The 11,421-nt window shown below is 48.8% G+C and overlaps 1 protein-coding gene across 3 annotated transcripts in view; it reads left to right on the forward strand.

Annotated features, from left to right (window-relative positions):
• The window catches only part of NLRP7 (NLR family pyrin domain containing 7), a 41,757-nt gene that overhangs the window by 13,125 nt on the left and 17,211 nt on the right, over nt 1–11,421 (forward strand). For 2 of the 3 annotated variants that reach the window (XM_055238783.1, XM_055238782.1), the window contains exons 1-3: nt 2,639–2,700; nt 8,591–8,906; nt 11,030–11,104. In XM_055238783.1, coding sequence (XP_055094758.1) covers nt 8,630–8,906; nt 11,030–11,104 — 352 coding nt within the window. In that variant the 5' untranslated portion in view covers nt 2,639–2,700; nt 8,591–8,629. Of the gene's footprint in view, nt 1–2,319; nt 2,527–2,638; nt 2,701–8,590; nt 8,907–11,029; nt 11,105–11,421 lie in introns of those variants that run through there. The other variant, XM_055238781.1, reaches the window with a different exon arrangement.

Here is an 11,421-nt window from a genome sequence, read left to right on the forward strand (position 1 = left end):
TTTTGTCCAGACTGGTCTAGAATCCTTGGGCTCAAGCAATCCTCCCATCTAGGCCTCCCAAAGTGTTGAGATTACAGGCATGAGCCACACGACGCCTGGCCCAAACCCTTTTCTTTTGGGGTTTATGTAGGATTCCTTAGGTGGGCAATGCTGATCACATAGCTGGCAGTTCATAATCAATTCAACCTTCAGCCCCTCTCCTCTCCCTGGAGGCCACTTGGAGCCTGGGGCTGAAAGTTCCCAATGTCTAATCACTGACGGTTTCCTTGGCAGCCAGTTCCCTGCCCTCTTGGGGTTATCTAGGGGCCTTCCAAAAGTCACCTCATTAACATAAGCTCAGGTGTGGTTGTAGGGCCTAGGTATGCATAACAAGAGATACCTCTTTCATCTTTATCTCTCCATAGCTGCTCTAGGACTAAAGGCCAAATGTTTTAACAAAACATACTCTCTCTCTGTCAGCTAGAATATAATTTATTTTTATTGTTTTTATTTTCTTTTTTTTCAGAGAGGGAGTCTCGCCATATTGCCCAGGCCGGTCGTGAACTCCTGGACTCCGGCAGTCCTCCCGCCTCAGCCTCCCAAAGTGCTGGCATTACATTCATGAACCACTGCACCTGGCCATCTTTTTTTTTTTTTTTTTAAAAGATGGAGTCTCGGCCAGGTGCGGTGGCTCACGCCTGTAATCCCGGCACTTTGGAAGGCCGAGGCGGGTGGATCACGAGGTCAGGAGATCGAAACCATCCCGGCTAACACGGTGAAACCCCGTCTCTACTAAAAATACAAAAACTTAGCCGGGCGTGGTGGCGGGCGCCTGTAGTCCCAGCTGCTCCGGAGGCTGAGGCAGGAGAATGGCGTGAACCCGGGAGGCGGAGCTTGCAGTGAGCCGAGATTGCACCACTGCACTCCAGCCGGGGCGACAGAGCGAGACTCTGTCTCAAAAAAAAAAAAAAAAAAAAAGATGGAGTCTCTGTCTCCCAGCCTGGAGCGCAATGGTGCAATCTCGGATCACTGCAACCTCCACCTCCCAGGTTCAATCAATTCTCATGCCTCAGTCTCCTGAGTAGCTGGGATTACAGGTGCACACCACCATGCCTGGCTAATTTTTTGTTTTTAGTAGCCAGGGGGTTTTTGCCATGTTGCCCAGGTTGGTCTCGAACTCCTGACCTCAGATGATCCACCCGCCTCAGCCTTCCAAAGTGCAGGGATTACAGGCATGAGCCACCGTGCCTGGCCTCCACGGTGCCTATCTCTATAGATGGCATGCTGCAACTGGTATATACATCTTCATTTGTGGGACCATTTACTTCCATTAAATTAACAGTTTAAATTACCAAAATTCTGTGCTGAATGCTTTCCACAAGATACACTGTTTTATTTAAAAACAATTTTAGGCCAGGTGCGGTGGCTCATGCCTGTAATCACCTGACATCAGGAGTTTGAGACCAGCCTGACCAATATGGTGAAACCCTGTCTCTACTAAAAATAGAAAAAATTAGTCGGGCATGGTGGCATGTGCCTGCAGTCCCAGCTACTCGGGAGGCTGAGGCACGAGAATTGCTTGAACCTGGGAGGCAGAGGTTGCATGAACCGAGATTGCACCACTGCACTCCAGCCTGGGCCACAGAGCGAGACTCCATCCAAAAAAAAAAAAAATTAAATATCAGTTATTTATTTATTTTTTTGAGACAGGGTCTCACTCTGTGGCCTAGGCTGGAGTGAGGTGGCCAGTCACAGCTCACTGCAGCCTCAAACTCCTGGGCTTAGGTGATCCTCCCACCTCAGCCTCCTGAGTAGCTGGGATTACAGGTGCAGCCCATCATGTATGGCTAATTTTTTTGTTTTTGTTTTCGAGACAGAGTCTTGCTCCTGTCACCCAGGCTGGAGTGCAATGGCGTGATCTTGCCTCACTGCACCCTCCACCTCCCGAGTTCAAGTGATTGTCCTGTCTCAGCCTCCTAAGTAGCTGGGATTACAGGCACCACACCTGGCTAATTTTCTGTATGTTTAGTAGAGACAGAGTTTCACCATGTTGACCAGTCTGGTCTCCAACTCCTGACCCCAGGTGATCCATGGCTAATTATTAAATATTTTTGTAGAGATGGCATCTTGCTATGTTGCCTAGGCTGGTCTCAAATTCCTGGCCCCTAGGGATCCATTGGCCTAAGCCTCTCAGCCTGCTGGGATTTACAGGCAGGAGCCACCACATTTGGCCACAAAGTAGACTTATTGTATTTGTAACTTAGGAAGTCACAGAAGTTTTTATCCTCTTTTTTTTTTTTAATTTTAATTTATTTTTGCTTAATTTTTTTTCTCTACAAGAGTTTTTAAAGCTGGGAGCCAGGTACCCTGCAAAACTCAAAATGTGTATTTCCTGTTCCGTTGCCTATCACACCTGGCCCGGGTGGTCTAGGAAGGGAATTGCACCTTAATCTCACCTGGGGAGATTTAGCAAGCCGTGGTTCTCCAAAGCCCACTGCAGCCCAATTACAGCCGAATCCCTGAGGATGTGGCCCAGGTGATGTCAAGGTGAGCCTGAGGTTAGTGGTTGGGAGCCACCCAATGTTAATCTCAGTGGGGCGGATCCACCCTGGGCGGGAAAGCTCTCTCTCCACCCAGCGTACCAAGGGCCAGAGACCTCCCCTTTTTATCCATTTGCTTTGCAGAAAACACAGGCTGGAAGCAAGTCCTGACCTAAGGGAGGTGAGTGCTGGTTCTTGCATCTATTTATTTGTCTCTTCAAGGAAGAAGTAATTAGTGGTTGAGTTTTATCCAATTCCTTTGCAGAAAACAGGCTGGAAGCAAGACCTGACCTAAGGGAGGTGAGTGCTGGTTCTTGCATCGATTTCTTTGTCTCCTCCTTTAAGGGAGAAGAAATTATTGGTTGAGTTTCCACCATAGCCCTTCCCAAGCCTTAATGGTTGGTGTGAGGATACTGGAAGGATCTTTGATTTTTTTTTTTGAGACAGTCTCCCTCTGTCGCCCAGGCTGGAGTGCAGTGGCGCGATCTTGGCTCACTGCAAGCTCCGCCTCCAGGGTTCACCCACCATTCTCCTGCCTCAGCCTCCTGAGTAGCTGGGATTATAGGCATGTGCCACCACGCCCGGCTAATTTTTGTATTTTTAGTAGAGGCGGGGTTTCACCATGTTGGCCAGGCTGGTCTTGAACTCCTGACTTTAGGTAATCCATCTGCCTGGGCCTCCCAAAGTGCTGGGATTCCAGGCGTGAGCCACCGCGCCTGGCCTAATGGTTGTCTTAAGGACTTCTATTCAAATATAGTTTAGAGGAGCTCAGGAGTTTGAGACTAGCCTGGGCAACATGGTAAAACTCTGTCTCTACAAAAAAATACAAGGCCAGGCACAGTGGTTCATGCCTGTTATCCCACCACTTTGGGAGGCCGAGGCGGGTGGATCACTTGAGGCCAGGAGTTCGAGACCAGCCTGCCCAAAATGGTGAAACCCCGTCTCTACTAAAAACACAAAAATTAGCCAGGTATGGTGGTGCATGCCTGTAATCCCAGTTACTTGGAAAGTTGAGGCAGGAGAATAGCTTAAACCTGGGATGGGGAGGTTGCAATGAGCTGAGATCGCGCCACTGCACTCCAGCCTGGGAGACAGAGTACGACTCCGTCTCAAAAAACAAAGAAGGCCAGTCCTTGTGCTGTGTCCAAGCTACTTGTGGGGTGAGATGGGAGGATCACCAGAGCTGGGAGGTGGGGGCTGCAATGAGGTGTGATTGAGCCACTGCACTCCAGTCTGGATGAGATGGAGACCCTGTTTAAAAAAAAAAAAAAAAAGGCTGGGCGCGGTGGCTCACGTCTGTAATCGCAGCACTTTCGGATCACCTGAGGTCAGGAGTTTGAGACCAGCCTGACCAACGTGGAGAAACCCCATCTCTACTAAGAATACAAAATTAGCTGGGCGTGGTGGCACATGCCTGTAATCCCAGCTACTCGGGAGGCTGAGGCAGGAGAATCATCTGAACCTGGGAGGCAGAGGTTGCGGTAAACTGAGATTGTGCCATTGTACTCCAGCCTGGGCAACCAGAGTGAAACGCCGCATCCAAAAAAAAAAATGTAGATGGCCAGATGCGGTTGCTCACGCCTATGATCCCAGCACTTCGGGAGGCTGAGGCGGGCGGATCACGAGGTCAGGAGATCGAGACCATCCTGGCTAACACGGTGAAACCCTCTCTCTACTAAAAATACAAAAAAAATTAGCCAGGCATAGTGGCAGGTGCCTGTAGTCCCAGCTACTCCTGGAGGCTGAGGCAGGAGAGTGGCGTGAACCCAGGAGGCGGAGCTTGCAGTGAGCCGAGATCACGCCACTGCACTCCAGCCTGGGCGACAGAGCAAGACTCTGTCTCAAAAAAAAACCAAAAAACAAAAAAGACAAAAAAAAAAACCCTTGTCTCTACTAAAAATACAAAAACTAGCCAGGCATGATGCGGTGCGCCTGTAATCCCAGCTCGTTGAGAGGCTGAGGCACTAGAATCACTTGAACCTGGGAGGTGGAGGTTGCAGTGAGTCGAGATTGTGCCATTGTGCTCCAGCCTGGGCAACAGAGGGAGACTCTATCTGAAAAAAAAAAAGAAAAGAAAAAAATGTACTTGGGAAAAAAAAATACTTGGCTGGGCCTGGTGGCTCATACCTGTAATCCCAGCACTTTGGGAAGCTGAGGCAGGCAGATCACCTGAGGTCAGGAGTTCAAGACCAACCTGGCCAACATGGTGAAACCCCGTCTGTACTAAAAATACAAAAAACATTAGGTGTGGTGGCGCATGCCTGTAATCCCAGATACTTGGGAGGCTGAGGCAGGAGAATCGCTTGAACCCGGGGAGGAGGAGGTTGTGGTAAGCCTCACACCATTGCACTCTGGCCTGGGCGACAGAGCAAGACTCTTTCCGAAAAAGAAAAAAACCCTGAATTTTTTCTCAAGCGTTCTCACTGCAAAACGGAAAGGCAACTATAAGAGGCAGTGGATATGTTAATTAGCTTGATTGTGGTAATCATTTCATTGTATATATAACATCGCTCCATGCTGTACACTTTAACACGTAAACATTGTATATATTACTTTAAAAATACTTAAAAAATACAGACAAAGTCTCCTTGTGTTGCCCAGGCTGGTCTGGGACTCCTGGGCTCACATGCTCTTCCTGCTCAATCCTCAAATTGTATATATGTAATTATACCTCACTGAAGGGGTGGCCTGCCCCTCCACACCTGTGGGTGTTTCTTGTCGGGTGGGACGAGAGACTGAGAAAAGAAAGAGACACAGAGACAAAGTACAGAGAAAGAAAAGTGGGCCCAGGAGACCAGTGCTCAGCATAGGAGGACCCGCACCGGCCTGGTCTCTGAGTTCCTTCAGTATTTATTAATCATTATCTCTATCATCTCGGAGAGGGGAATGTGGCAGGACAATAGGGTAATAGGTAATAGTGGGGAGAGGGTCAGCAGGAAAACATGTGAAACAAATGTCTCTGTCATAAACAAGCATAGAAAATATGGTGTGCTTTGATGTGCACATACATAAACATACCTGGTGTATTAAAGAGCAGTATTGCCACCAGCATGTCTGACCTCCAGCCCTAAGGTGGTTTTCCCCTATCTCAGTAGATGGAACATACAATCGAGTTTTACACGAGACATTCTATTGCCCTCAGATGAGCAGGAGACAGATGCCTTCCTCTTATCTCAACTGCAAAGAAGCCTTCCTCTTTCACTAATCCTCCACAGCTAGGGGACGGTCAGGTCTTTCCCTTCCCACGAGGCCATATTTCAGGCTATCACATGGGGAGAAACCTTGGACAATACATGGCTTTCCTAGGCAGAGGTCCCTGCGGCCTTCTGCGTGTTTTGTGTCCCTGGGTGCTTGAGATTAGAGAGTGGTGATGACTTTTAACAAGAATACTGCCTTCAAGCATTTGTTTAACAAAGCACATCCCGCATAGCCCTAAATCCATTAAAGGACACAGCACATGTTTCTGCGCGCACAGGGTTGGGGGTAGGGTTACAGGTTAACAGCATCTCAAGGCAGAAGAATTTTTCTTAGTATAGAACAAAATGGAGTCTCTTATGTCTACTTCTTTCTACACAGACACAGTAACAGTCTGATCTCTCCTTTTCCCCACACCTCCCAGCTGGGGAAAAAGATTTGCTGTTCCCTCCAAGGGTAAAGCTGTCCACCTGTATCACCACCCAGGCTTGGCAAGTCACAATGTTATTTATTTTCCAGGCTGCCTCTTTTTTTTTTTTTTTTTTGAGACGGAGTCTCGCTCTGTCGCCCAGGCTGGAGTGCAGTGACTCGATCTCCGCTCACTGCAGGCTCCGCCTCCTGGGTTCCCGCCATTCTCCTGCCTCAGCCTCCGGAGTAGCTGGGACTACAGGTGCCCGCCACCATGCCTGGCTAATTGTTTGTATTTTTAGTAGAGACCTCGTGATCCGCCTGCCTTGGCCTCCCAAAGTGCTGGGATTACAGGCCTGAGCCATTGTGCCCGGCCTTCTTTTTTTTTTTTTTTTTTTTAAGGCAGTGTCTCACTTTGTCACCCAGGCTAGAATGCAGTAGTGCGATCTTGCCTCACTGCAGCCTCAACTTTCCGGGCTCAAGAAATCCTCCTGCCTCAGCCCCCCAGGTAGCTAGAGTAGAGATAGGTTTTCGCCTTGCTACTCAGGCTGGTCTCCAACTCCCCAGACTCAAGCGATCCTGCTGCTTCAGCCTCCCAAAGTGTTGGGATTACAGGTGTGAGCCACTGCGCCCAGCCATTAGTTACTTACTTTTGAGACAGTGCCTCACTCTGTCACCCAGGCTGGAGTGCAGTGGCTCGCTCACTGCAATCTCCAAATCGCAGGCTCAAACGATCCTCCTGTGTCAGCCTCCCAAGTATCTGGGACTACGGGTATGTTCCACCAGGCCTGGCTAAGATTTTTTTTTTTTTTTTTTTTTTTTTTTTTTTGAGAAGGAGTTTCGCTCTTGTTGCCCAGGCTGTAGTACAATGGCACCATCTGGGCTCACTGCAACCTCCGCCTCCCGGGTTCAAGTGATTCTCCTGCCTCAGCCTCCCAAGTCCCTGGGATTACAGGTTCCTGCCAATACGTCTGGCTAGCTTCTGTATTTTTAGTAGAGATGGGGTTTCACCATGTGGGCCAGGCTGGTCTCAAACTCCTGACATCAGGTGATCCGCCTGCCTTGGCCTCCCAAAGTGCTGGGATTCCAGGCCTGAGCCACCTTACCCAGCCAGTACAGTTATATTTATATCTGTCCTCCTGCTATTTGTTTTCGATGTGTCATTCAGTGGTGGGCTGAAATGTTAAACAAGTGGCTCTTGGGGTTGGTGGCGAGGAAGTCTTGGTTTGTAGTGTTTGCTGATTTCTTTTTTTGTGTGTTTGAGACAGAGTTTTGTTCTTGTTGCTCAGGCTTGAGTGCAATGGCGTGATCTCAGATCATGCAACCTCCACCTCCCAGGTTCAAGTGTGATTCTCCTCTCTTGGCCTCCTGAGTAGCTGGGATTATAGGCACCTGCCACCACGCCTGGTTAATTTTTGTATTTTTAGTAGAGACAGGGTTTCGCTGTGTTGGTCAGGCTGGTCTCGAGCTCCCGACCTCAGGTGATCCACCCGCCTCGGCCTCCCAAAGTGCTGGGATTACAGACGTGAGCCACCACACCCTGCCGTGTTTGCTGATTTCTGTGGTATGATTGTGATTTTGTACTATCAGTGTGAAATCACAGCCCATGGATGTTGGTATAGGTACATGTAGGAAGCCCCTATTAGCCAGCACGGGCTGGCCCTAGCATACCACTGACCCTTCATTCTTTGTATTCTTTTTTTTTTTTTTTTTTTTTTTTGAGACGGAGTCTCGCTCTGTCGCCCAGGCTGGAGTGCAGTGGCGCAATCTCGGCTCACTGCAAGCTCCGCCTCCCGGGTTCACGCATTCTCCTGCCTCAGCCTCTCCGAGTAGCTGGGACTACAGGCGCCCACCACCACGCCCGGCTAATTTTTTTGTATTTTTAGTAGAGACGGGGTTTCACCGTGGTCTCGATCTCCTGACCTCGTGATCCGCCCGCCTCGGCCTCCCAAAGTGCTGGGATTACAAGCGTGAGCCACCGCGCCCGGCCTCTTTGTATTCTTTTTTTTTTCTTTGTTCATTCTTTTTTTTTTTTTTTTGAGATGGAGTCTGGCTCTGTTGCCCAGGCTGGAGTGCAATGGCATGATCTCTGCTCACTGCAAGCTCCGCCTCCCGTGTTCACACCATTCTCCTGCCTCAGCCACCCGAGTAGCTGGGACTACAGGTGCCTGCCACTACGCCTGGCTAATTTTTTGTATTTTTTTTAGTAGAGGCGGGGGTTTCACTGTGTTAGCTAGGACGGTCTCGATCTCCTGACCTTGTGGTCCACCTGCCTCGGCCTCCCAAAGTGCTGAGATTGCAGGCATGAGCCACTGTGCTGGGTCAGATTTTCCGTCTCTTAATTCAGTCTACATAATATTTTACCACTCATGGTGCTGCAGGGACAGTCTTGTTCTTGGCACATAGGCAACTGTGGTTTCATTTAATGATGGTAACTGGTGAACTGTTTTTTCTTTTTTCCCCCGCAGTTCTTCAGCCTTAACCTGAGGTCTCATACTTGGAGCACTATGATGTCAACCCAGCTACAGTGGACTCTGGAGACCCTTCTGGAACAGCTGAATGAGGATGAATTAAAGAGTTTCAAATCCCTTTTATGGGATCTCCCCTTGGAAGACGTGCTACAGAAGACCCCATGGTCTGAGGTGGAAGAAGCTGATGGCAAGAAACTGGCAGAAATTCTGGTCAACACCTCCTCAGAAAATTGGATAAGGAATGCGACTGTGAACATCTTGGAAGAGATGAATCTCACGGAATTGTGTAAGATGGCAAAGGCTGAGATGCTGGGTAAGTAGCACCTGGGGTGTCCTGGTCATTTGTAACAAAGAATGAGCCCTGGCTGGGTGCGGTGGCTTGCGCCTGTAATCCTAGCAATCTGGGTGGATGTATCACCTGAGGTCAGGAGTTTGAGACCGGCCTGACCAACATGGTAAAACTCCATCTCTACTAAAAATACAAAAATTAGCAGGGTGTGGTGGGGTGGTGGGTGTGTGTAATCCCTGCGATTCGGGAGGCGGAGGCAGGAGAATCCCTTGAACTCGGGAGGCGGAGGTTGCAGTGAGCCGAGATCGTGCCATTGCACTCCAGCCTGGGCGATGGGAGTGAGACTCCATCTCAAAAAAATTAAAAAATGATAGATTCGTACATATACTCATGATCTTAATTTTCCTATTACCTGTTTTGCATTTTCAGCATATTTTAAGAGATGTGGTCTTGCTACATTGCCCAGGCTCTTCACTGGCATAATCACAATACACCACAGCCTCAAATGCCTCACCTTAAGCAATCCTCCTGCCTCAGCCTGTTGAGTAGCTGGAGATACAGGTACATGTCCTGTGCTTGGCTCAGCTTTTTTTTTTTTTTTCCTTTGAGACAGGATTTCAGTCTGTTGCCCAGGCTGGAGTGCAGTGGTGCGATCGTGGTTCACTGTAGCCTCCAACACCTGGGCTCACGCTGTCCTCCCACCTCAGCCTTCCAAGTTCATTTTTTTGTTCTCTTTTATAGAGATGGGGTCTTGCTATGTTGATCAGTCTGGTTTCGAACTCCTGGGCTCAAGCAGTCCTCTTGCCTCAGTCTCCCAGGAGACTGTGAGCCACCATGTCTGGCAGCATTCTTTTAAAAACTTTGTTTTGGAATAATTTTATTTTATTATTTTATGGGTTTTTTTTGTTTTTTTTTTTTTGAGATGGAGTCTCGCTCTATGGCCCAGGCTGGAGTACACTGGCACGATCTCAGCTCACTGCAAGCTCCGCCTCCCGGGTTCACACCATTCTCCTGCCTCAGCCTCTCGAGTAGCTGGGACTATAGGCGCCCACCACCACGCCCGGCTAATTTTTTGTATAACCCCGTAGAGACAGGGTTTCACCGTGTTAGCCAGGATAGTCTCGATCTCCTGACCTCGTGATCCACCCTCCTCGGCCTCCCAAAGTGCTGGGATTACAGGCGTGAGCCACGCCTGGCCTATTTTATGTTTTTTGAGATGGTGTTTCGCTTTGTCGCCCAGGCTGGAGTGCAGTGGCGCAATCTCACTGCAACCTTTGCCACCTCCGGAAATATGATAGAGAAATGATCTTTGGTCTGGAAGAATACCTATTGACTCTGTTTTGTGGGAGAAAAATTGCTAGGTCATATAGTAATTCTGTGTTTTTGAAGAACCAAGCTGTTCTATTTTTAAATGCGGGAAAGATTCAAGTTTCCATTTGTCAGGAAATGACATGCTAGTTATGAGAGAGAAAAAAAGCAGACAGTCCCTAAACCAGGTACTGAATTGTGTCCAGAGAACTTATACCGAAGCTCTAACCGCCTCCCCGCCCACCATATGACTATGTATTTGGAGACAGGGCTTCAGGGGTAAAGACTAAATGAGGTTACAAGTTTGGGGCCAATAGGACCAAAAAAAAAAGGCAGTGCTTGGCTCAAATATTAGTAGTCCCAGCCACTCAGGAGTCTTGAGGTGGGAGGATTGCTTGAATCCAGGAGTTCGAATCCAGTCTGGGGAACATATCGAGACCGCATCTGTAAATATATATGTATATATTTGACACTTTTTTTTTTTCTTTTGAGGTGGAGTCTCGCTCTGTCGCCCAGGCTGGAGTGCAGTGGTGAGATCTGGGCTCACTGCAACCTCCGCCTCTGGGTTCAAGCGACTTTCCTATCTCAGCCTCCCGAGTAGCTGGATTACAGGTGTGTGCCACCACACCTGGCTAATTTTTTTTTTGTAGAGATGGGGTTTTGCCATGTTGGCCAGGCTGGTCTTGATCTCCCGACCTTGTGATCCACCCACCTCAGCCTTCCAAAGTGCTGTGATTACAGGCGTGAGCCACCATGCCTGGCTGACACTTTATGTACAATAATGTCTGATTTATGAAGTGTAAATTACTGTGTCAGGCTTACGTCTAAGTATTTTACAGAGGACGGACAGGTGCAAGAAATAGATAATCCTCAGCTGGGAGATGCAGAAGAAGACTCGGGGTTAGCAAAGCCAGGTGGGTAAATACGGTCCTGTGGTCATGAGTTGAGTGTTTGAGAAGGTGCATCACTTCTTCCTGGTTTTCTTCATTTCTGGTACTTTTTTTTTTTTTTTTTTTTGAGACGGAATCTTGCTCTGTAGCCCAGGCTGGAGTGCAGTGGCTCCGTCTCTGCTCATTGCAACCTCCGCCTCCTGGGGTCAAGCAATTCTGTGCCTCAGCCTCCTGAGTAGCTGGGATTACAGGCGCCCGCCGCTACCCCCAGCTAATGTTTGTATTTTTAGTAGAGATGGGATTTCACTCTCTTGGCCAGGCTGGTCTTGAACTTCTGACCT

This window comes from Symphalangus syndactylus, chromosome 13 (assembly GCF_028878055.3).
Source record: "Symphalangus syndactylus isolate Jambi chromosome 13, NHGRI_mSymSyn1-v2.1_pri, whole genome shotgun sequence".
NCBI lineage: Eukaryota > Metazoa > Chordata > Mammalia > Primates > Hylobatidae > Symphalangus > Symphalangus syndactylus.